This window comes from Stigmatopora nigra, chromosome 10, assembly GCF_051989575.1.
Source record: "Stigmatopora nigra isolate UIUO_SnigA chromosome 10, RoL_Snig_1.1, whole genome shotgun sequence".
Lineage (NCBI taxonomy): Eukaryota > Metazoa > Chordata > Actinopteri > Syngnathiformes > Syngnathidae > Stigmatopora > Stigmatopora nigra.
This window is the reverse complement of record NC_135517.1, coordinates 10,629,570-10,655,168: the sequence shown is the minus strand read 5'-3', so window position 1 is coordinate 10,655,168 and position 25,599 is coordinate 10,629,570. Positions and strand designations below refer to the sequence as shown.

At 40.6% G+C, this 25,599-nt stretch overlaps 2 protein-coding genes and 1 long non-coding RNA gene across 7 annotated transcripts; 2 read left to right on the top strand and 1 right to left on the bottom strand.

The window, feature by feature from the left end:
- Positions 1-3: 3 nt before the first annotated feature.
- manbal (mannosidase beta like) lies at positions 4-2,974 on the top strand. Of its 3 annotated transcripts, XM_077726465.1 has the most exons (5): positions 4-144; positions 238-462; positions 550-727; positions 800-973; positions 1,053-1,751. In XM_077726465.1, the coding sequence occupies exons 1-5, from the start codon at positions 64-66 to the stop codon at positions 1,142-1,144; spliced, it is 750 nt and encodes a 249-aa protein (XP_077582591.1). In that variant the 5' UTR covers positions 4-63; the 3' UTR covers positions 1,145-1,751. The 3 variants fall into 3 exon arrangements, with proteins under 3 accessions (XP_077582591.1, XP_077582594.1, XP_077582592.1); XM_077726468.1 differs by lacking the exons at positions 4-144; positions 238-462; positions 550-727; positions 1,053-1,751 and adding exons at positions 2,376-2,544; positions 2,672-2,974 and having other exon boundaries at positions 829-973; XM_077726466.1 differs by lacking the exons at positions 4-144; positions 238-462; positions 550-727; positions 800-973 and adding exons at positions 2,376-2,544; positions 2,672-2,974 and having other exon boundaries at positions 1,180-1,755.
- Positions 2,975-4,132: 1,158 nt separating this feature from the next.
- Positions 4,133-21,016, top strand: LOC144202936 (proto-oncogene tyrosine-protein kinase Src). 3 transcript variants are annotated; one of them, XM_077726067.1, is made up of 13 exons: positions 4,137-4,438; positions 9,934-10,212; positions 12,172-12,271; positions 13,173-13,190; positions 14,028-14,126; positions 14,201-14,304; positions 16,376-16,525; positions 16,583-16,738; positions 16,822-17,001; positions 17,274-17,350; positions 17,446-17,599; positions 18,030-18,161; positions 18,264-21,016. In XM_077726067.1, the coding sequence occupies exons 2-13, from the start codon at positions 9,942-9,944 to the stop codon at positions 18,470-18,472; spliced, it is 1,650 nt and encodes a 549-aa protein (XP_077582193.1). In that variant the 5' UTR covers positions 4,137-4,438; positions 9,934-9,941; the 3' UTR covers positions 18,473-21,016. The 3 variants fall into 3 exon arrangements, with proteins under 3 accessions (XP_077582192.1, XP_077582195.1, XP_077582193.1); XM_077726069.1 differs by lacking the exon at positions 13,173-13,190 and having other exon boundaries at positions 4,136-4,438; XM_077726066.1 differs by lacking the exon at positions 13,173-13,190 and having other exon boundaries at positions 4,133-4,438; positions 16,376-16,738.
- On the bottom strand, positions 13,986-23,690 carry LOC144202937 (uncharacterized). Its single transcript, XR_013327586.1, has 3 exons — positions 23,418-23,690; positions 22,546-22,643; positions 13,986-14,276 (listed from the first exon to the last, which is right to left on the bottom strand). It is a non-coding gene; the product is annotated as an uncharacterized LOC144202937 (long non-coding RNA).
- Positions 23,691-25,599: the final 1,909 nt, after the last annotated feature.

Genomic DNA, 25,599 nt, shown 5'->3' with positions numbered 1-25,599 from the left:
AACGGATTATAACCCAGTAAGTACTTGGCTTATGGTGGATGAACACTACCCAAATGCAATTTGATGATCCCAATACTAATCGAATTTATCGTAAAGGTGGCTATCAAATACATCCCAAAAGCAAAAGTAAAAAATGTCACATTGGTGAGTGTGAACACTCAAGATATTTATAACTTAATCTATATTTTATAAATGATTTGTACACCTACCTTGTGTGATGCTTTAACTCATTTACAGAGCATTGATGGAAAGATGCAAAAAGTCCCCTTAGAAGCCATCTTCATGCTCCAGGCATCCAGTATCAAAAACTCAGACGGCAAATCAGCAGTTATATCACTGTTCGACGTATGTGATTTGGAGAAGGACTTGGTTCTGGTTATGGAAAGGCCGGTCCACTCTGTAGCTCTGTCTACGTACTTGACCCGCCGGAAACTTAGTCTCCTTGAGGAAGAGGAGGCCAAGGTAAGTCAAATATATACATATGTATGTAAAATTGTCACAACTGATAAAACGTCCAAGTGTGGAAAATGGCGTTTTTTTATCACTCAGTACATAATGAAGCAGCTGGTGGATGCAGCCATCAAAATGCATGCTGCCAACATCTTTCATCGAGATCTAAAGCAGGAAAACATTCTGCTGGAGGCCTCGCCCGGTATAACTCGAGTACGGGTCATTGACTTTGGCTGTAGCTGCTTAGTCAGCATGGAACCGTATCGTGACTATCTTGGTAAGGGCTATGGAATTCTGATTTTGGGGTGGGGGTTCATTCTGTTATTGTTATTTGTCCGTTCCTTTGTAGGAACGTTAAATTACGCTCCTCCAGAGTATGCGCACAGGCGTCCGTACTGCGCTGGTCCGACCACAGTGTGGCATCTTGGGGCGATACTTTTTGAGCTGCTGGATGGAACGCATCGGTTCGACACCTGCAAGTTCCTTTCTAAGGGGCTTCAATTGAAAAGACATCTGTCAGAAGGTGAAATATTGTGACTAATGTATATTGCTACTACTACTATGTCTATGGCCTAAACACAATTTTGCTCTTTTCCTATCAGATTGTGGACATTTTTTGGGGATGTGTTTGAGTTCAGACCCCACTAAACGTTGCACTTTGGACCAGATGCAGTGGCACCCATGGCTGCTATGATATCCTCTTGCTTTAACCAAAAGTATCATTTTTTTAAAATGGTTAACAAACTAGCATCTTGAACTGTTCTGTAAATAAAGTTATGTACAGAGTGGGCAAAATAGAATGATGTGCGATACATATACTGTGTTGAGTTTGGAATTGGAAAATACTTAATTTGACCTATGTTCAGTTTGCATATACCTTTATTAAATTAAATAAGAATAAGTAAATAATAGCTGGCCATTTTCTAAACTTAACAAATACCAGTTATTTTTTCAATATGAGTCAGGCTCTTCCACTGAAAAAGTATATTTAACTACAGCAAATATTATACAAATAAAAAAATACAGTGTACACTAATAGACCTGAACACACGAGCTGAAGATTGCAATACTCAAAATCCACCAATGGAGGGCGACATTTTCCAAATACTACCACTGCAAGAGATTTGCCGAGTGGGAACCGGAAATTCTTTTGTAGAGCAAAACGTCATTTCCCAAAAAGGGATTGTTATATTTTCATCTGTGGGCCATTTTATCCCAAATTTGCTTAGTGTTTTACGAGTTTTAGCTGTCATAAAATTGCATTAAGGAAGAACCTGGAAGAAAAGAGCTATATTCACAGTTCTGGTAAGGTCTCATTGATGGAACTCACAATAACGCTGCTTAAATGCAGCTTTTTCGTGCTTTGCTGCGTTCAGGGCGCTCTATGCAGCGTCGTAAATTAGTCAATACAAGAGAATAATAAGACTGCGAATTTATTTTAATCGATGTTTTTCAAGCCTGTTCGATAAATATGTCGGTGAAATGTAAACGTACTAATGTCTTGTTGTTTTGGCAATTTAATAGATTATTTCTTTGCCTTGCTGCGTTTGGGAGTCTGCAGACAGCATCTCGGCACAAAAACTGGAATGCATATTAAAGTGGTTTTTGATGTGCTATTATTACATGAATGAAGAAAATACCTCATGCACACAGATAAAACTTAGCTGGCATTTACATATTTAATCTACTTCCTACATTTTAATGTCACGTTGTACCCATTTAATGCAAATCAATGTAATCTGCTGTGGGCAGCGTCGTGTCCCATCAATGATGGGACAACATCCTAGCATATCACTGAAATGAATATCAAAGTTTAATTTAAGATACGCTCTTCTTCACAGCAATGAAAAAAATGTACCCATGCAAAACTGACCTGCATTTACTTGTGTGGGAATTCTCAATGTTTTTCACATTGTGCTCTACAGGTTCCTGAATGCTGGAAAAATGTCCACGGATATGGACCTGTCTCCCCCAGAAGTTCCTGAACCAACTTTTCTCGAGAGCCTCCTTCGCTATGGCCTTTTCCTTGGTGCCATTTTCCAGCTTATTTGCATTCTAGCCATCATCGTGCCCACCTCCAAAGGGCATGAAAAGGTAGGAATTTCCTGATAAGACATCAGTGGAAAAAAAAGGTTATTTTCTATTTTGAATGTAAACACAAGTTATGCAACTTTTTGTCATATGAATTCCTGAAAAAGTATATTTGTTTTTGCACGTGCAGGAAGAGACAGAGTCTACTAACGGAAAGGCAGTGGACCATGCAAAGAAACTCAAAGCGGCTGTGCCTCAAATCAGACCAAAGTCCAAGAAGGAAAGCAAAAAGAAGCGATAACTACCACCATCCCTTAATTTAGTAATTCATTTGTCATTAATTTTGGCTTTTTTTTCTATCACTTTTATCTATAAAAAAGAAAAAACTTTGCAACAAAATGTTTAACATCAAACATTAATGGAATAACTCATTTTGTTATTTAATCTCCTGACTTTTTGTAATGGCTGTCTCAATAAATGAAACCCACTTGAAGGCTTGTATAAGAAAAGTGCCAATTCTTGTTCTATTGAATATAATCTTTTGAAAAGTAACCTTGCTGTCAAAACCCTGCAATGAAGAATCAAGATGCTGCTATTCACTCATTTTGAATGGCATAACGTCCTTATTATCTTTAGTGTCGTTGTAATGGGAGATTACAGCATGCAATCTTATGGTTGCATTAAGTGTGAAAACTTTTTTTTACATTAGTCCTTGAGTGTATATTATTTGTGGCTTGAATGTTTCTGACATGTAATTGGTCAAAGGTGCATATACAATAAAATACAAACAAAATAATGGCATTCTACATTGAGTGGAGAAAAAAGCCCAATAGACCCATTTCTGGTTAGGAATGCTGCCAAAATTTTGAGAGTGATGTTCAAGAAGCTGCAGGAATTTTTGGCATCCACTGGCTATTTTGAACATTAAACAACAGTCTCTCATCTTTAAATATCTTCTCTTAATAACACTTAAAATCACCAGGATAGATATGGAAAATGTGTTTTGGTCCATTGAAAGTTGGACTTTAATACTATAAAACTATGTCTGGTGCAGAATCATTCTTTGGAATTGTTTTTGCAGGGAATTAGGAAGAGTTCCAAATACCATTTAGAATTAGTGTTAACGTTCCACCCTTTATTAGAGTACTATGAATTTAGGACAAAATAATGTACTTTAAAGTGTTAAAGAGAATGTTTTTCTCAATTCCAATGGATCACATTGCATTAAAATTATATTTTTTTCTGAAATTCCACTTAGTTTTCTAGTAATTTTAACATGTTATTTGGTTTTGACACCACAGCTAACGGAAAAGCACTGTCTAAATGAGTAGCTCCACCTAGTGGAAAAAGTAAGAATTGCAACACACTATGAAACCATTTAAGCTTCTTGTCAGGCCCATGTTCGATGATATTTTTCATCATTAGCTGCAAGACAATAAAAAAAAACTGTCCATTTTGGGACACTGCTCAATCGTGACTGGCAGGGATTTTGTGACAAACAAGGATTGTGGGGGTGTTTATCATGCCTGCCAACGCCTTCGATGTGAACCCACGGATCAGTCAGTGAATACAGACTTTTGTGTCTTTTTTTCGCTTCCTTTTTTTTTTTTGCTCCGCACGGGGGTCCATGTCTGCTCCACGCTCCAGTCATCCGCCCACCTCCCCCCGCGTCGACACACGGACACGCCGCTAGGGCTACTACTCGCCGTAATACGTAGTAGAGAGGAAGCATCTTTGTCCCCCCTGTCGGTACTGTACTCACTAGAAGAGAAGATGCACCCCCCGCCATGACCTCGTCTTCCTCCTCCTCCTTCCTCTAAATTGTATCGAAATTCGCTAAATGGGATTCATCAGCGTTTCCATCGCAACCTGCACTTATTCGACAAATGAGGACGAGCGACGGGATTTATTAACACGTCTCTGATTTTGGCTCGGGCGTTATCTTAAAGGAAAAAAGGTGAGTCGGCGGGTGAATTAAGAGATTTAAAAAGTGAGCCATTGCGTATATTTTCCCGATCCATTCACTCGGCCGGTTCCATTCACTCAAGATGAGGGGCCACAATCGTTTGTTGTCGTCTCTCAGACAAACCACCCCCCGCGCCATCCCTATCCGGGCTTTACACACAATAAAAGCGACGCGTTTCAGGCCAAATATCCCGATCGATGGAGATCTATGTTGATTTAAGAGCGAGTACAAACATCGAAGGGGAAATCAACCCCAAAACGGGGGTGAGAAAGCATTGAAATTCAAAATGGAGCAGCACCTGTTTCGACTCATCTGGCTGAATAAGCCTCGGCAGCACTTTCGCTTTTTTTCGCCCTCATTCATTTAACTCATGGATCTTGTATGTTCTGGAATGCTGTGTCGGTGTGTAATATTATTCGTCTTTTCTACCCCCTCTTTTGAAATTCCGATTAAAAAACCCCCCTTGCAGAATGTCATTTTGACAGCTGCTACTCCGGCTGGCAGCTAGCACCCCACCCACCCCTTCGCCACCCTTCATCAACAACTGGACGCTAACCACAATATAGGCTACTATGTACTCACTTGCTTCTGTTTTAATGTAAAGGGGACGCATATCTTATGTTGTATGATTTTTCCCTCACATGCAGGGGTGTCCAAACTATGGCCACTAACAAATTATAAATAGATCTTCTCATATGGCCCGCACTAGAAGCTTGGGTTTATCTTAAATTCATTTGCACTATTTATCTTCATCCCTAGATGGAATTAGTCACTTAAGCAGCCAATCTCCATTAGTTCAGGGGTCAAAATTTGTCATGCTGAAAGCAATGTCACAAAATTAAGTAGAATTTCAGTATTTTGTTATACATGAATGCAATTTTATATTAAAAAAATATGAAATGAAATGAATTTGCATGTTTTCCCTCGGGCTTGCATGGGTTTTCTTCTGGTACTTCGGTTTCCTCCCACATTCTAAAAACATGCACGGTAGGTTGATTGGACACTCTAAATTGCCCCTAATTAGGAGTGTGACTGTGAATATTCCCCTGCTTATCGCTCCAGGTCAGCTGGGATTGGCTCCAGCACCCCCACAACCCTAGTGAGGATAAAGTGTTTCAGAAATTAAGACAATGTCTGCAATTATCTTTCGAGTTAACCTCACTTGACAGCAATAAATACATTTAAAGCCATCAACAATCACTGAGATGAATCTAAAAAAAAAAATCCTTCTTTGATTCTGAGTTTCCCCAGCCTTAATTTTAAAGCAAACCCTTTACTACAGGTGTATAACCCACTATATTAATGTCTCTATATTGTGATTATTCAACATAAGGTTACATTTCTATTTTTTGGGTAAAATATATACTAATCATTTTTTTGTTGAATTGGGGAATGCGAATGACTGCATGATCCTGAACGCAGCTACGGTTAATCCCGCAGGAATACGAATTAAAATGATGAGACAAATCCATTTACAGTTCCTTTTTTTGAGGGCTGGGATTTGGACGGGTCCCAGCTCATTATGCATGAGAGGAAAACAGATTCGGGGCTCTGCTGTGAATGAGATGTGTGAATCATTGGAGGGTACCGAGAAGGGGACAAAACATTGAGTTTTTTTTTACCTTTGAATAACCTTTTAAGATGTGGGAATAAACCAGTTAGAACTTACTTACCAGAGAACTTTAGTGGCATCTCGGTTCACATGCTGTCATTTATTGACAAAGAACGCAGCACCTCCAACAGTGAAGTAGAATTAGTAGCCCTTGCACATGGCAACACTCCAAAGCAGGCACTTGCAGATGGTCAGAAAGGGAAGTGCTTTTTAATCAGAAAATGCCAGCATCCTCTGCTTGTCTTCTACTTCTTGACAAGCTCAGATATCGAACTTTCCTACAAAAAAAAAACAAGAAAAGAAGTCCTTAGAGTGGGCAGACAGAATGAGATTGGAAAGCACTCAATTACAGCGTGCATTGTTGCGTTTTAACCCCAAACTCTATCTGTCCACCATCGGCATGCATCGCTGTAAAGTCGACGGCGTGAATGTTTTTGGTTTGAGAAGATAACACTGAAGACATCCCACCCGTGACCCCCTTCCCCCGCTTTTGTTGGACTGCAACATTGGCAGTGGCGACTTCCTTCGCTCACCCAGGCAACTGTTACCGTCTGTGGTGACTCATTCACGTTTACCACGGCCAAATCTTCGCATCATGATAATAAATGCTGAACGGGGGGGGCGCGTCGAAAAGTCCATAGTAGTGTTGGGTCGAGATAAACCTAGATTCGGGGTGTCAAACATGTGGGCCGGGGGCCAAAAGTGGTCCAAATGTATTGGATGTCTAGGGCCATCAATGGCGGCAAGTAAGTTCAGTTTTTAGGCCAAAAATAAACTGGTCTGGCCCATGTGACATCAAGTTAGTGTTAATGTGGCCTGCGAACCAAACTAATTTTGACACCCCTGAACTGGATGAAGCTACATCCTTGTCTGCAAAACTAATTAGGTAGACTTATATGATTTTGAATGTAATCATGTTTTTTTTTTATTTTTCATTTTTCTTACAAGCATCAATATGCTTTTCTGCCATTCACTGGTCTGCCCTGGTGATTTGTTGTAAGCAGCACAATCTGGTTGGCCCACATTCTTCACCCGAATGGACAAGCTGACAAAGTGTCGGAAAGTCTTTCCCACCCTGCTTGTAATTCATTTTGGGTTCCTCTTCTGTCTTTATTTTGTCTCCTGCAATGAGTGATCACTGTTCCTGTTTTATCTGGATGTGATGGATGGAGCTGTGTGTCAGCACATCCTGATATTAACTCGCCCTGACGCCTTATTAGGAGCAGGCAGGATGCTGTTTGGCAGTGTGGGGTCGGATGTTTACATATGCAAGCTGGGCTGTTTGGTTGTGTGTTTGTGAGTTGGCTTTCAATCTTTTGCCAAGTGCTTTCATATCATTTCCTAAATCAGCGATTCACAACCTTTATTTAAAATACGCAAGGCTTATGACCTTAAAAACTAAAAGTCAAATCTGCCAGATATGTCGAATGACTCGATCTGACGAGTAGAAGAATGGTTATGTTTTCCTAAATGGCTAACATCCACTTCTGTTCCTTCGACCTTCTGAAACTGAATGAAATTGTCATCTGGATAACTCAGAAAATCTTTTTTCTATGCAATATTTGCTTGTTCTGCAAAATGTTGTTTTATCAGAGTCCTTCAACTTCCTAAAACACGATTCCTAAGCTAATTAATGGTGGCAAGTGTGTCCCACTTCTCTCTTTTAGTCAACTGGGCTAAACTACAGTTCAACAATGAATCTGAACACAATGTCATGTTGCAGATTTTGCTTGAACTGTGGGATAGAATATCCCACAGTTTACCCATCAGCCTGAATACGACAACATTTTAGGGTGCAGAACCTGAGTTAACTTTTGACACATTACCCATTTCCCACATTCTACTCGTCCATCATTTTCCGCAGACCCATTGGTGTGTGACTCACTGTTGCAGCACAAAGAGGCCTTCACCCCCCAAAGCGCAACGAGACATCTTTGGCGAGAGTTGAATCAAAGCTCTCAGGAACGCACGCCTACGTGCCACCCCTTCATCATCAGGGGTCTTCCTTATCTCTCGACATACCTGTCTCATTATGCACGCACTATATATTCAAATGAAAATTAAATACCAACCTCACTGAGAGCTGAAGCTGTACGTCAGCACCTACGCATTCTTTTTAGGGCCACTGGCACTTCCTCCTTGCCTGGTCTGTTAATAGTCTCCTCAGACTCGGCGCACGTGTTGGAAAAAGGATGTGAAATGCTACCGAGGTTGAGCTCGAGAACTTCCCGGAGACGATGGAACAGCTGCTTATGCGCACATGAGTTCGCACACTGTCTGGAACTGAGAGTTCCTTCATCCATGTGAGGAAGGAGGCTGTTTTCAAGCCGCTGTGACTGTCTCCGTTCCAGTCGGCCTGAAATAGCTGGTCTCGCAGTGAGTCATCTTCAGCTTCCCAGAGGGAGGTCTGCCCTCGAGTCGTGGAGCGAACTCACACAGGCGCACAATGTCACATCTTTCCGGGGATGCACTTAACGTGTCTCTGTCGACATGTGTCGAGATGACGCCATCGTTCTCCACTGACTGTAATCAATGCTTTCAACACAAAGGCACTTCCACCAGGGTATGTTGTTCAGAGCCGTAGATCATTCTGTCGAGTAGAGGGAAAACAAAGTGTATATATAAAGCGTAACAATCACCCAAATAGGATTGAACGTCTATCAATGACAACCTATTGATTAAAACTTGTGTGAACGTAGTTTAGATACACTCATGCATAAGAGACACCGTGCACTACATTTCTGACAAGCCTTAAGTGTGATTCCTGATAGTATGGGATTCACACATCTACTACAACTGTCATTATGAAACTATACTCACTGTAAGAGGTACATAGTACTTAAAAAAACGGTAGACAGATGACATTTCTATTTGAACAGTACTAAACTGTGGTCTTAAGTATGTAGAAGATTGATGAGCTTTTGCACAGTTGTAAATCTTGCTCCTCTGCTAGGACATAATAATCATGCTCAAATGTAGTAGTCCACAATTTCGCTTTCTCACTAGTATAAAGCTCTACGTTAGAGGAACAGAGTACCTCAGTAATTTGAATTTCAACATAGTTTCTTATAAACCTTTACACCAGGGGGGTCAAACTCATTTTGGTTTGGTTCGGGCTGCTTCATTCAGTACGTATAGAATGAATGAGCTACAAATGAATAACCTCGCGGTCCAGATCGGCCGCCTACTTCCGGCCCACGGGTCGCACGTTTGACACCGTTGCTTTACACGCACATTGTAATCTCATAATTACCTTAAACATCTGTGGAAACAGGTAAGGGGAGGTAATACACATTCCAAAAGTATTGCCAAACAACTCAAGGACAAGAAGTCTTCTACCACTTTTATTAGCTCTTGAGATCACGCAGCACTTACAATGAAAGAAAATCACAGATTTCTAAGCCTCATCTTTACCTCTTGTGTTAACATGTAAGACTGTTCTTTGTGGTGACTGAATCTGTCTTTGTCAATGTGTAGGCCCAAGGACAACATTGAGGTTGGATTGAGAGGTATAATGAGACATTCATGTTTTCAGATATGTCCAATTGTATAGTGAACAGCATCATTACAAATGACTTATAATTGGCATAGTATGCTGAATTATTAGCACTAGTAGGCATGTATGCACATTCGAACAATCAGTCGAGGCTCTTAATGTCCTTTTTCTGCTTGATACTTATTGTTTCCACACAAAAAAAGGAAGTGGTTACCACAATATAGGAAGTTTTTTTACTGGTTTTGGTTCCATATTATGTGTGGAATTAATCCATTGGTAAATTTCTCTTCACTCGACAAGGAGACAGCTGGTGTGATATGTTCTAAAACTGAACCGAACCGGCCATAAATCCCTTTTCATTACTGGCTCTGATCCCAGGTCTCCACATGGGGGGCGTCAAGAGCAAGCCGAAGGAACCGGGCCAGCGCTCCATGAGCGTGGACGGCACCATCGGCACGGGCTCCGACAGCGGACACTTCCACCACCTGGGCCCGGCCCAGCAGACCCAAACTCCAAACAGGAGCCCCGCGGTGGGCACGGGCCGACGGGGCTACCAGGGGTACCAGCACGCCCCCGCCAACACTCCCGAGCTGGCGCTCTTTGGGGGCGTGGATCGCACTGGCGCTGTCACCTCGCCTCAGAGAGGACCTTTATCAGGTTTGTTTTCCAGTCATCCCAATGTGAAATGTTACTTTAGTTTCAGATACAGAACAATAGATCTTTGGATCATGTTCCCCTCTGGAAGCAATCATTTCTCAATGACCAAAAGTGGCTTCTTTGCTGGTTGCCAGGCAACCACTATTGATAACGCTTTGTATTACATTCACACAATGATATATTTTTTTAAAGCTTGGAAGTGGGTGAGTAAAATGGAATTCAAACAAGGACAAACACCGGTTCGTTTGATTTTTAAGATAAACTAACAGACGTCAACCATGGGCGGGCTGAAAAGTGAACTAATTTTCTCTTTGCTGAGGACGAAAACTAGAAATGTTTTCACTTTGATACATGTGGACATATTTTAGTGATAGCGAGTAAGCGACCAATGGAATGTTATTTTCTTCCGCAACCACAAGCCAATACAGGTCCCAACAAAGAATAAAAAATCTAAATTAAGAGATTAAGAGATTAACGTTGCAATATTCTGAGAATGAAGTCATACATTGAAATATTACTAGATTAAAGTCCTCACATTACGACAATACTACTTGCAAGAATGAATTCATCCATTACATTACAGTAAATGATCAAAATTGTAATATAAAGTTGTCTGTTGCTAAATTTACGTTACATTAACCAGAAGTTGTTTTGTTTCATAAATTGAGACATTTGGCGTTGTACCAAAACAAAAATAGTTTTGGCGCAATATTAGGGAATAATATGATACTAGGAAAAAAGAAGTGGTAAAATCATAACGTTAAAATGATATTCATTTTTAGGTTACGTGAAGTGGAAGTGGTATTGGATCACTTAGTTAATAATCACTCTTTAATGCTTTATTTTTCCTTTTTTGTTGACCTGCTCTTCTGAATGATGCTCAGCATATAATGTCACAGTACACATTTGCTTCAATATCAATCTCAAAACAATTTCCCAGACAACAGAAATGTTAACGGCAACAGCGTAGGAAGAAGTGCATTTCCTCCCCTTCTCGACCTTCGACTGTAAAATAGACTTGAAAGCTCTGACGTTAAAAGGCCGGTCGGTCGGTGCCGTGCCGACTTGACATTAAGCCTTAATGTGTCTAGACTGGCCAGATGGTTGAACTAATGTTTCTCCGTCCACTGAATCGACAGTGTACTATATGACCCGCAGTTTTGCTGCCTGCTCACATCAAACATGGCGGGCATGTGAAAAATCAGGACTGGACAGCTGCCAAATGTCAAAAATCATATTTCCTAGTGGGTCAACTGAATTTTTCGTAGTGGCATTTATCAGCGATGCAACAACAAGCATACAATAATAAAGCTCAATACTATCTTCATTTATAATGCTTTTCAAATAGTTTCCTTTTTTTACAATAAAAATAAGGTTGTAAATTGCTTCAACAATGTATTTTACCTAAATAAATTTATGAAGTGAGTAATCTTTGTCACATAATGCCAGAAATGGAGGTATTTTAGTTGTGATTTGTTTTGTTCGTACAGGGTCAATATAAAAAAATATATTTTGTAAATCTATATATACATTTGCATTATACTTATGGCTCTTAATGTTATGTTAACTCATTAACTGCCAGAGCTAATGATTATATTTTAATGCCATTGCCATTGAGCAAATTATTGCTGCTAGACCTCCCAGTCAAAATGGCAACTAAAGAGTTAAAAAATAAATAAAAGTAGTTATTTTTCTCTGATTATGACACTATCGGGCCAGATTTCCAATAAATTCCGATCCGGGGACATACCTAGTATCAGTTTGTTTTGTCCTCCACATGATATCAGTCACCTGGTAATGTCAATATTTCAAATCAAACCGCCACAAATTGTGCAGAGTGTACGCGAAATGAATATGGATCTCTGGCAAATGAAATTGAAGGGCAAAATCTACCTCCCAGGGTGAATATTCACTGTAGAATTGTTCTCTAAACGCATGTTGACGTGCTCTGTCTTGCAGGAGGTGTCACTACTTTTGTGGCGCTGTATGACTATGAGTCAAGGACGGCGTCCGATCTGACCTTTCGGAAAGGCGACAGGCTACAGATTGTCAACAACACGTAAGGAACCGTGCTTGGCCCTGTGTGTGTGTGTGTGTTTTAGGCCCTTCAAATGTTTTACTGCCATTGAATGTGATAGATGTCCAATCTATTTGAACAGTTCAAAACTGTTGTTTAAAAAGAAGAAAATGTTGCATTTTTTGTGTTGATAACATTCTACTCTCTAGTCGTGAAATGAAGGAAACTGCTGGCAAACGTCATAAAATCATATTTTGTAGTGGTTAAGTAGAATTTTCAGATTTTATGACCATTTTGTCATCTAACAGCGACGTGTACAAAAATATAGATCAATACTGTTATCTTTTTGATGCCTTTAAGTAGTGTTAATACATAATGCTATTTTAGTAGAAAATTTAAGGGAAAATGGGAGACTTATTGACAATTTAGAGAATATAATAATAGAATGTTCTCAACTATAAAAGATTGATTTACTTATATGTGTTTGAATATACTTTTTTTGTTAAATACTCGTACTACCCACACTGACTTAATGACCAACCACACTTGGATAAAATTAGTTTGCGACCCCTGATGTAGAGAATTCAGCCAAATTGAGCAACATTTTAAACATGTTTCTGTAAGCTATTCATACATTTTGCTAGCTCTGCTTTTCGTCTGATGGTTGTGATGGCATAGTACGACAAAAAAAATGAAAATGTTGATTAAAAAATACATCAAGCAGACTCCCAAATTCCAACCCTTGAAAGGATAGAAATGCACACTAGGATGCGCTTGCGTACCAAAATGATGCTAGACGTACTTTGCCATCCCAGCGGCACGTGTTCTCCGCCTCCGCTGTGTCTGTCTGAGTGCTGCTTGCCTTGCTGTGTTTTGATGTGTCTGCTGTGTCTGTTATCTCTCCTTCTCTCTCTCTCTCCCTCTCATCGTTGGTCTCTTCTAGGAAAAAGTACAGCTTCAGGTCAGTGATTCTCACCGCAAAAGACAAGACACCTTTATTCAAATGAATGTTTGTGTTGAGATGATGAGCATGAGAAATGCATACTGTGCATAACCATATATAGTGGAAAGTTGATTATTTGTCCTTTGTCTGACTCTGGAGTTAAATAAGAGACATTTATCAGCATGAAAGAAAACAAATTTCAGTACAGTTGTGCTCAAAAGATGGAGGCTTGAACAAAATTCTAGCAGGCTGAACTACACTTTATTGTTGTTGTAACTAGTTTACAAAAGAGTGTTTATTTTAATCATGTACTTCTACAATGTCACACACTCAAATTTCAATCTAAATGTATTTGTGTCCTAAATTACCAAAATATTTCAACGGGTTGACATGAAAATGTAAAATAAACAAAAACAACAAGTGACTAACAACTATATACAGATATTAAGCAAATAGGAATAAAAATCAATGATGTCATTCCCTCATCTACCCCAAACAGGCAGCGGAAAAAAATAAGAAAAGAATAATAATAATAAAAAAATAAACAATCACTGCTCTGTCCTAGTTGTTAAATATTACATCTAATAACCAGTTCCAATCAAAACTACTTTTGTTTACCTCAATCTGTGCACAGGGATGAGTGAACTAATAAGTTAGCTTTGGGATTTTTCCTCCCCTTTCTTTAGACGGCACATCTCAACTCGAACAGTCTTAAACTGACTCCCCCATTCTGAGTTTTAAAAAAAAGTCACTAGTTGACCTTAATGGGGACCCTGAAACCCTTTCTAGGATTACTTTTATGAATTTGGGAGGCACTCAGGAGCTTTGCATTAATTCCCTTTTTCCATTCTCCAGAGAAGGCGACTGGTGGCTGGCTCGCTCCCTGACGACCGGAGAGAGCGGTTACATCCCCAGCAACTACGTGGCACCCTCAGACTCCATTCAAGCTGAAGAGTACGTCGCCCGACGGCTGACCTTTTTGACCGCATGGCCCACAGACTCATCCACTTTTTTTTTTTTTTTGCCAGGTGGTATTTCGGGAAGATCACTCGGCGGGATTCGGAACGGATCCTTTTGAATTTACAAAATCGCCGCGGGACCTTCCTGGTGAGGGAAAGCGAGACGACGAAAGGTGAGACCAAAAAAAAAAATTTGAAGAATCTATCTTGTGGTTTACAAAATTAAGGAAAGACTAATTGTACATTTCAGCCATGATTTGAATTTTTGTATGTGTTTATGAAACATTTAAAATGGACATTTTCCAGTGAAATATTTTTCTCTCTTGGCAACGTCTGACTGGTTTTGCTATGCTTCCTCTCGATTGATCTTTTATCTTATTGCCAAATTTACAACAACATTATGTAGTGTTGAGTTCTAAATCTCAAAGGAAAAAAAATGACTTTATTCCATCTTGGAGTAAAGCTTTAAGATAGTAAAATGTGCAACAAAAAAAAGGAGAGTCGCGACTATATCTGTACCTCCAAGGCTTACATACATATTTTACAACCTTGTTAAAATGTGCTGATACTTCCGCACATTTCATTGTAACATTTCCATTTGTCGAGTTGCACAATAGCGAATGGTACCATCCATTAAAATAATTTTTCAAACAGGCTTTAGTCGATACACTCAGACTTGCCCACACGCCGGTCAATAAAACTTGTGACGAAGGGATTAATAATGACGCTAAAGGGCATTTGTCAATTGGATGACTTTTCCTTCCTACTACATTTAATCCTTTTAAGGAAAGTGGACAGCTTTTCTAAAGTTGACAAATAAGGCATTTAACCCTTTATAAGGCAAGTGACAATTTTTTTATGGAATCAAAGTAATGGTATACAATGTTAATAAAAACTAAGATCATGAAATATATGCTAGTTAAGGCCCAAAGTAACATTCTCAATTCTTCTTTTCTAAAGTTAATAGTATTTATCTCATTGTCTGTCAACATCAATTCATTTAAACTGAGACGACTGGCTCCGTGCGCTCATGTTTCTGTGCCGTGGATAACGAATGATCGCTGCTCGAGCTCCCAGTCGGAATGGATTGGACGTTAGGCGCCATCAATGGCAGATAATCAGTTGAAATAAGTGGTTTACCACAAGAACAAAATATGCAAAAAATAGTGAAGCTCTGGGAACGTAACGCCGTTATCGACTACCGCATTCAAACCTCAGTTTCCCATTTGGCCCGCGCTGAGCATTCTAATGACCAGAAAATGGGAAATTATATTTTCTCGTCCTCCCCCGGTGAACTTCTGCACGAGCTCTTAGGGGAGCCAATTTGTAAAAGCCACCAGTTGGTCATTACGTCATTCCCAGGCGCCTTTGTTCTCCCGGCCCGTGGTGGCGTTTCTGCTCAGTTGTCATCTTTCAGGGGTTGCATGTAGGGGGGGTTGTTTTTGAAGGAAGCGCGTGTGGCGAGGTGGAGGGGGGGGGGGGGGGGGTGGCTGTGAATCACAGTGTCAGAAGTAGGTCAGCCGACGAGGGTGCTGCCATTCCCTCCTGGCTACAAGCGCCAGTCCGTCGTAAAAGAGGAAGATGAAGCTGGAGGGGTGGAATGACATCGAAAGGAAGAAGGGGGCAGGGGGGAATGGGGGGCTTAATCTTTGTTAGAAGTCAAATGGTGACAGGTATGTCGCATTATGCACGAATTGAGTCAGGCTGATTAAGAAGTATGAGTCACCCCAAGAAGGTGGCGTCATTGTTTATAATTGGCCTTCACAACGAAGGGTTAGGGGGGAGTCGGAGTTTTACTAGTTTGATATTTTGTGTTGGAGGAAATTTAATTAGCATTTTTTTCCACTGCCTTTTCATCAAGAATGACCTCCTCCAGAAGGAATTGCTTCATCTTCTTTCGCCTAATGCCGAGATGGAACTTATTAAGTTATGAATGAATGGATAGTCAGAATGTGTCCATTCATGGAAATGAATCCTTTCAGTTACAATCCACCTAAGACACATAAGTCGGTTAGCTATATATACTTTGTTTTATGGTGGCGAAATGGCCAAAGAAACTCCTGTAGGACATTCTCCTAAATAAAAGCCAAGCGCATCCACACAAGACCAAATGACACTAGTGCATTCTTGAGGCTCCTATAGGGGACTTAACCCAGCACAGCTGTTGGGAAAGCAGAGCAGCTGTCCCAAACGCCTGATACGATCTTATTGTTCCACTAAACTATGCTTCCCTCCCCTTCACAGGAGCGTACTGCCTGTCAGTGCTGGATTATGACAACACCAAAGGCCTGAATGTGAAACATTACAAAATCAGGAAGCTGGACAGCGGCGGCTTCTACATCACGTCACGCACGCAGTTCACCAGTCTGCAGCAGCTCGTCTTCCATTATCGCAGTGAGTACCCTCAAAAAGACAACAGCTCTTCCAAGTCTGACCCCGCTCGTCTTCCAGAGCACTCGGATGGGTTGTGCCACGCCCTGACTGACGTGTGCCCGGTGGCCAAGCCTCAGACGCAGGGACTGGCTCGGGACGCCTGGGAGATCCCACGGGAGTCCCTCCGCCTAGACCTGAAACTTGGTCAGGGCTGCTTCGGAGAGGTGTGGATGGGTAAGAAGGAGTTTGGTGGAATGCCATGTCGTGAATTCAGACTAGTCTAGGGTTTAAAGGCTTTTGATTTTTTTTTCTGTCAGGCACGTGGAATGGTACCACGCGGGTAGCCATCAAGACCCTAAAGCCAGGCACCATGTCGCCAGAGGCTTTCCTCCAGGAAGCGCAAGTCATGAAGAAACTCCGGCATGAGAAGCTGGTCCAACTCTACGCCGTAGTGTCCGAAGAACCCATCTACATCGTCACGGAGTACATGAGCCAGGGTGATTCATAATTTGAGGACTATGATCTAAAGTTCTAAACCATAAAAATGTTCCGTTTAATTTCATTGTCATGGGTTCACTTGGTGGATTAGGTCCATTAAGAATGGTATCTGGATACATTTCACGTTTATCATTAAGGTTTTGTGTTACAAGGTGATGATATGTTCTCACGCCTCGCACCATAAATTTGGAAATTTCATCTCTGAGAACTTTTTAATAGGCTTCTTAATATATAGCTTCCTGATAATTGCATTTGGATCTCGCCAACACAGGCAGCCTACTGGATTTCCTTAAAGGAGAGGCAGGCAAAATGCTTCGTCTTCCTCAGCTGGTGGACATGGCAGCTCAGGTTGGGCTTCTGTCACGTAATTCCACTTTTTGGTTTGGTTGGATTGGTAACTGTATTCATCCTCTTTTTTTTTTTTTTGCTTTTACTTTCTCCAGATCGCCGCAGGGATGGCATACGTGGAAAGGATGAACTATGTGCACCGAGACCTGCGCGCCGCCAACATCCTGGTGGGAGACAACTTGGTTTGCAAGGTGGCCGATTTTGGCCTTGCCAGACTCATTGAAGACAACGAGTACACTGCCAGACAGGGTAGGTTTATCTGAGGACAATAGACTTTGAGTGCATTTTGACTTAGAGCTTCATTCACCGTACCAAATCAACCCTTGTGCGGGTTCAAATCCAGGTCGGTCCACCTGTGTGGAGTTTGCATGTTCTCCTTGAACCTGTGTGAGTTTTCTCCGGGTAATCCGCTTTCCTCCCACATTCCAAAGACATGCATTGTAGGCTGATTGGACACTCTGAATTGCCCCTAAGTATGAGTCTGAACATGAATGCTTGTTTGTCTCCTCGTGCCCTGAGATTGGCTGGCCACCATTTCAGGGTGTCCTCCTCCTCTGGCCTGAAGTCAGCTGAGATAGGCTCCAGCACCCCCCGTGAGAGGATAAAGCGATTCAGAAAATAATATGAGATTTGGGGATTTAACTGCGTTAATTAGAGCATTTTCTCTGTGACGATTCAGGAGCGAAATTCCCCATCAAGTGGACGGCGCCCGAAGCGGCTCTTTACGGGCGTTTCACCATCAAGTCGGATGTGTGGTCCTTCGGGGTTCTGCTGACAGAGCTAGCAACTAAAGGACGAGTTCCTTATCCAGGTAAAGCCATGTTACTACCGCTTTGGGTTATTTCCGCAATTACGTTCGTACATTTGCCCCTTGCCAATAAAAATGTGCTAATTCTATTTTATTCTTTTACAGGCATGGTGAATCGCGAAGTCCTAGACCAAGTGGAGCGTGGCTACCGGATGCCGTGCCCGTCCGAGTGTCCCGGTTCCCTGCATGAGCTCATGCTGTCCTGCTGGCGGAAGGACCCGGAGGAGAGACCCACTTTTGAGTATCTCCAGGGCTTTTTGGAGGACTACTTCACCTCTACGGAACCCCAGTACCAACCGGGGGAAAACCTATAGAACCGCCCACTCCCATTCAAACGCACTACCACACACACATTACACTCAAAAGAAATTCCGTCTGCACTAAAAAAATTTAAAAAAAAACCTCAGAGGAGAACAGGAACCTGTGAGGGAGCATCAGTGTCATTGCCGAAGGTACTTTTCATACATGTTCAGGACACACTCAGGCTTTGAGACTGACTCAATGGTGCCGTTTTACAGGTTCTGGATGAGAGAGACTTGGAAAAGCTTGGAAATTTTCCAAAGTGGAAACTTTTCGTGGGAATTCCTTCAAGCTCAAGCGTAAATATTTACACTCATAAATGGACTGCCACTCAAAAGTAAAATTTACTGCGGTAACATCATATCTGGCTCAATGATGTCAAGATTTAACCCTTTATCGGGCAAATGATTACTTTTGGTCATTTAAAACCAAGCATACACCAACATTGTAAGCCACAATTAAGTAAACAGTGTATAAAAGTATGGTTTACATGGCCTAAATACTTTCACCATATATGATTATTACTTTTCCGAGTTAATTTCCACGAAAGGTTTCCAACTTTGAAAACTGCCAGAATTTGAGGTATCGCGTGTTAAAACTGATCACTGAATTTTCCTTTCCAGTTGTCTCGAAAACTAAGGGTGCAGGGTTTTCCAGGTTTCACGGTCAAAATGGTTGCTATTTTGCGGACCGTCTACTGCCATTTTACAGGATTTTAGCCTGAAAGTCAGCGCTTCAAAGTCCTTTGAGCATTTAGTCCTCGTCCGGGTTGACGTTCCACTCACTGGTGATAGGCATTTGAGGGTAATGGAGCTCAGGACTGAAAAAGAACTTCCCGTTTTGAGTTTGCAGAGAAATTCCGAATTCAAATGTGCCACCGTGGCCATTTGGAAAGCATGCTTTTTGTGACGACGGCGTCATACATCCGCCAACACGCTGTATTTACTTGAAGCTACACGGATGCCGTCTAACTGCTTGACAAGGACTTTTCATTTCGTCCATCTCATCCGGTCGTCGCACTGTAGACAATGTTTGCATTTTGTATCATAATGGTAGACATTTACGTTGTGGATGGCCATCACTCCTGACATATTTTGTTTCAAATATCGGGTAGTTAGGCTCGCTTTAGGTTGCTACCAACCTAACTATAAGCAGCAATAAGAGTCCATGTGCAAAAAGGCCCTAACAGGAGATGAATAGGAAAAGTCTACACACCCCAGTTGAATTTTTTTTCCCCCAAAACCTTTTCCACTACTCATAATCAATAACTTACAAAAAGGATTGGGGCAAAAAAGTGGGAACATTGTTTTCTATACTTTTACCTCCTCTCTGTTTTTTTTTTATTACAATACATTTGAAAAAGGGTATGTAAACTTTTATATTCATGTTTATTAGGGCTGGGGAACCTAACGAAGGGTATTCAATTTGAAACAAGGAATTCTTACAATATTTTGTATTCCTTTGATAAATTGATATTGTTTGTTTAGTAAATATTTTAATTTATCATAAATGATATACTGTTAATTTAACAGTTTAAAAATCTGAAGTATGCCCAAAAAAGGTACAAAAAGGGTTCTCTAACTAATCTGCAGCATCTGAAAATCTGGGGTTGCCAGATTAGGGTTATTAAAAGAAAAAAAAGTATTTAATCGATTGTTCTCCAGCATATTTGAAGGTAAACCAAAAGAAGCAATTGTGTGTATATTTCAACTTCAAAAATCTTTAAATAACTAATCAAAGAACCTTTTGGGTTACCTAATATTTCCCAAAATTAATTATTTTCTAACGTGTCAATAAATTCCATGCAAGACTCATTAGCCTGAACCGTGGTAGCTTGTAATTTATTTTTACAAAATTAATGAATTTAAAAAAAATAGAAGCAGCCAAGGTTACGGAATTTAAACAAGAGTTACGTGCTGTCAATTACAAAAAGAAATTGCCAATTAACTTTTAGAAAATGGCCGTCAGAAGAAGTTTACGCCCTTCCTCTCTCCTTCACCCCCGCAGACGTGTAATTTGCTGTAAAGAACTTTGACTACGACATTTGGACGTCAAAAAAATGTAAATAGTATCGTCAATGACTGTGACTATCAAGTAATGTTTTATTTTATTGTTTTTTTTAACCAATGACATCCCAGGAGGTTTTCACAAAATGGATTTTTATTTTTAATTTCTATTGGATCTTCATAGCAACACAGATTGGGTTTGTCATACGTATATATTTCCCGGAACAAGAAGTGTTCATTTTCTGTTCTTTTTTTAGTGTTTGTTGTGACTCACCGGAGGGGAAAAAAAACAAAGCAAAAAAAAGAGAACGTGTGAATAAAGCCAAGGTCTGTTTGGAAAACCTCTGCCATGATGATTTCAAGCGTCTCTCGGTGTTGTTCTTACTATTTTTAATGTTTACGTTGGTTTGCTTTTGATAAATCTATGCAGCTCGGGCAGACGTGGCGGCGGACGCCGCGGGCAGTTGAGCGTTTGCTTTTGTTTGAATCCAAATGGGTATTGTGCCACTTTTTTTGTTCTCTAAATGTGCAATAAAATCAATTTCAAGTGTGTTTTGATAAGTTTGTGTGCGATGTGGTTGACGATAAGTCACCTGTCGGTCATTCCATTATAAAATGAATTGACAAATATATAAATAGTCGATTAGGGCACACTTTGTTGTAATAAGTCTTTAAAACACTGTTGTTCAAAATATTTTCTCAACGTTTCCAAACGTTTACTCAACCCATACACTAAAACCAAAGCCAAAAAGCACCTGCCCTCTACTGGCTGACTAAAAACCTACAGGCAACAATAAGTCTGCTTTTCATCAAAGTAATCAATAAACTCAAACCAACTACAATGGTGATAATTTGTTGTCGTCAATGGCAACCAGAATACATTCAATATTATCTTCCCCAGTGCGATACAATCGGTCCAGTAAGGCTTAGCAAATCTTCTCGTGGGCATCCTGTCCACAAGAGGGTGGTAAAAGATGGGATTATGATTTGGAGGAGGAAGCATTATTTGAGTCCACCTGCTGTATTTTTTGCCATTTTCTGTCTGAATCTCAGAAACACTATTAACACGCTAGTCTTCCTCCTTTTGCGTCTGCCCAAAATCCCACAAAAGTCTTCATTCCGCCTGATAATGGGTGACAGATGCGCGCATCCCCGCACCGCCGAGCGACAGCCGCAGATGAACGTCAAAAAACTGGGGTTTTGTGAGTTTACGTTCAATTGGATTTGATTTCATGCTTGTTGGGCACCCAGTGGTTCGTGGTACCATAGGAAAGGCCACATCAAAAGAATAATACAGTTGGCAGACAATATAATGTAAAGCATTTTCATAGAAAACATTTAAAAGTATCAACATATAACACTTAACTCTATATGGCCAAATGTATCATACTGGATGCATGAATTTTGAGCTATTTGTTAGTGTGATTTGAAAAAAAATGATGTGTTATATAAATATTATAAACACAGGACTAATTATATCGAAATGTTCTAGTCTGTTGGTTCCAATGGACCATTAAAAGCCTCAAGTTTTAATTTGCTACCAATTATTTAGTAGTTTGAGCTTTAAATGGTTAAAATGATATACTTAAGTTTCCCTTTTCATGAACTACATGGGGTCCAAAGACATTGTCAAGTCCCCACCAGGAATATATGTTGGTAACACTCAGGGGTCCCCTTTAGTAGCTGGCGCCCTAAGCAACTGCCTAGATTGCCTGTCCACTACCATTGATTGGCCATGATAAACATTTGCGCCAAATTTCATGTCAATAAGCAAAAGCTGTACTTTTGGGGATCTTAATTTTTCAAACTTGACCCAGTTAAGTATGAACATTATTCTCTCATCTCATTTTCTGTAACTCTTTATCCTCATTAGGGCAAGACCTTGATTTGAACCCAGGACCTGTGAGGCTGACGCACTAACCACTCACCCCATCAGGCCGCCCACGAACATGAATTTTCACTAGAACACCCAAACTCTCAATATTTTAAGCCTATTGATGATCACCAAATTATATTGTCTCACATTTGTAACATAGGATCAAATAAAATCTTTCTCACCGGCCGTCTAAATGGCTCCTTACCCTGTGACATTTGTGCATCTGCGAGTGTTTTTTCACCATCTGCCGAGCGGCGGTGCGAGCCATTTATCTCAGTTTTCCAGACCGTGTCAGAGCTCCATCTGTGAAAACAGTAAATACACACATTCACTCATTGCCTAAGTGATAGCGAATGGAAGACACACACACAGACAGAGAGGCACACAATGACATTTACTGTACAGTACGTATTTGTTTTGAACAATACACTGTCAGTAGCATGGCAACAATAGGAAGAAATTGGCGGCGTTTCCACAAATGTTTGTTGAATATGTCACACAGCAGCGCTTACGTTTGGCTGTGTAGCAACTAGTTTTGGACCGATAAAAGGTTTTGTTTGGCTCCTGATGCCAACTCCGCAATCAAGATGTTTTGTATCATCTGATGTGTTCTTTTGATAACATTCACAATCCCAGCTTTAATACTTAATTATGGCTTGCTCACTTGAATGGAAATAAATGCTTGTTTGGTCAGACACATGAAGGGACCAAAATGAAAAGTGAATTCTTAAAACTTGAGGATTGAAATCCTCTTTAAAGCTAAAATGTTTGATTTTCTGTGTTTGTTCAATGTTTGTTTTGAAATACTCCCATCAAGTCCACAGTAATTTAGCTCATCTTTTACATTTGCAGAGGATGTTTGTCAGTCTTATTATACTTTTGAAAAAAGGCATTCTGGGCAAAAGTACATCTGAAGATTTTAGATTGTGAAGATTATTTTTAATTTCCATGCAGGATTTTGTGATTTATTTCATTTGTATAATTATATAATAATAATAATGTCATGTATTTCATTCATATAATTTAGTAATGGCCCATTTATTAAAAAGACGACTGCTAAATGAAAACAACACTTACCTGATTAAGAAAACACACTTTTCCCTTCCTCTTCTGTTGCTTCTTCTTTGTCACATTTGTCACATGTGGTCATCTTGGGAAGGGCAACCTGGGGTTGGAAACTATCAAAATGAGAGCATGCAAGTGCAAAAAGGGGGATTGGATCCACATGTAGGGGAAACTGAGGCCAGGCAGGGTGGTGATAACTCAAAATGTTTCATTGCATTAAACCAAAAAAGTCCAAACAAAAGTAGGGAATCTAAAATTAAAAAGGCATGACATCGATGATGATGAAACAGGAAATAAACACACAAATGGCATTTAGATCCACAAACATGGGTTAACGAGACATGGGGAAACAGGTTGGTGACACACAAGGGAGTGGGCGGATATGCTGAGAAACAAAGGGGAGTCAAGAGCAGGTGAAATCAATAGGCAATCGCAGACATGCATTTTAATGGCATATCAGAGTCATAAGCGACAAAGTTGGGCATCTGCACGTAAAATTATCCTATTAGGACAATTGTAATAAACAATATACTGGATGCATTTGTAAAATAAAATTTAAAAAGCATAGGACCTTAAATGGAGCCTTAAGGGCTACCACATAAGTTGCTCCAGTTGTCAAGTTGTTCTGTACATGAAGGCTTAATTGTGTAGTGTTGCTTTGAATGTTTCCCCTCCATTTGTCAGAAGCACTTTGCTCTTTTCCACTGGCTTTACCCTCCCTCACTCACATATTACCCCTCCACGCACACCACCTGTCGGCCTTATCTTTCCTCTCACTCCTCATTGTCCTGTGGTTTCCATTTTTTCCTCATTTTTATGTCCTGTTGCTACATTAACGTCTCGTACCATCTGTACGCCATCCATCACGCTCTATTAGGTTATCCGTCAGAGAAGGAACGCCATTGGTCTATTTTCCACTGTGCTAGAATGTTGATTAATATAACTTACGGATACAATAATGGATATCCAAACTCATCAAACTAAAAATACAAGAAAAAAATTAATGGTGCGAGACTTATTGTCGCTATTTTACCGGAACAGACTTTTGGAATCCCTGGAAAAGGACTTGAATCTAATAAAACATTATTTTTATTTATTATTCCTGGCACAGATGTTTTTGCTTCTTTTTATGCCATCAAAGGCACACAAAGAGCTGCTTGGAAATTGCTTTCATTTGTGTTGGGAAAAAAGCAGATGGAAACACAAGCAAGACTTCTGGAGGAGATTTCACGCCTAACCTCCTTGTCAACACCACTTTGTCATTGGCGAGCCTATTTTGCAATGGCGTGCTCGTTTCCCCGTTACGCCACTCAATTAAGCATTTGCGTCCAATCTAAAGTTGAATTTCCATTCCGCAAACGAACAAAAGTTTATCGAACACTTATGCCGATATCCATTTAACTGGCATAAGACGTCCAATCCAAATAGCACACAGCAAAGTTACGTTAGTATTAAAGACACATCAAAGACGTTGCCATTAAAGACCATCAAAGACACAAGTGAAACGGATTGAAAGCAAAATGGATCTTGATCCGCAGCAGAACTCCGCCGAGGCCCGAGTAATCCTAAATAAAAAGAATGAGGCGCTAGTGTCAATTTGAACAAATCCGAAACGGAGTCGTGTTTGCCTACGGAATATTCGGCAAGTGGAGTACAGAGGAGTATTTCTCTTCCAAGCGCTTGTAGGACTTAGGGCCTAGTGGAAAATGTTTGGATTGGACACCCAAAGGAGTTTGCTTTTGCGAGAACTTGAGCCGCTGTTTAAGGCCGGTTTTCGAAGGAGACGGAGGAGAAGATAATGCGCTGCCAAAACAGCGTGAGCTCATCACTGAATCAGCAAAGCGCTCGGCTATCGTCCACGTTTCATTACGCCAAAACCGTGTTGTGCTTGGAGATGAGCGGCTCCCATGTTCTTCTTTTCCGCTTTTTCGCTCATAACCTGCTTTTTCCACTTTTTCCACTTTTTCCACTTTTTTTTCTTCATGCTTCAATCCCTTGAGGCCTCTTGGGCGTCCTCCTCCTCCTCAGGTCAGGGATGGAGCCTCCGCCAGACGTGGATAAAAGGGTTCGTGGGAGTCAAAGCGTGGAATTCTGGGAAGGAGTCCTGGGTCAACCGAGCGAAGCAGATGTTCCAGTGTGGCTTTTTGGATATCAAAGTATTCTTCTTATTTTTTTGGAGGGGGGCGTGATCGCT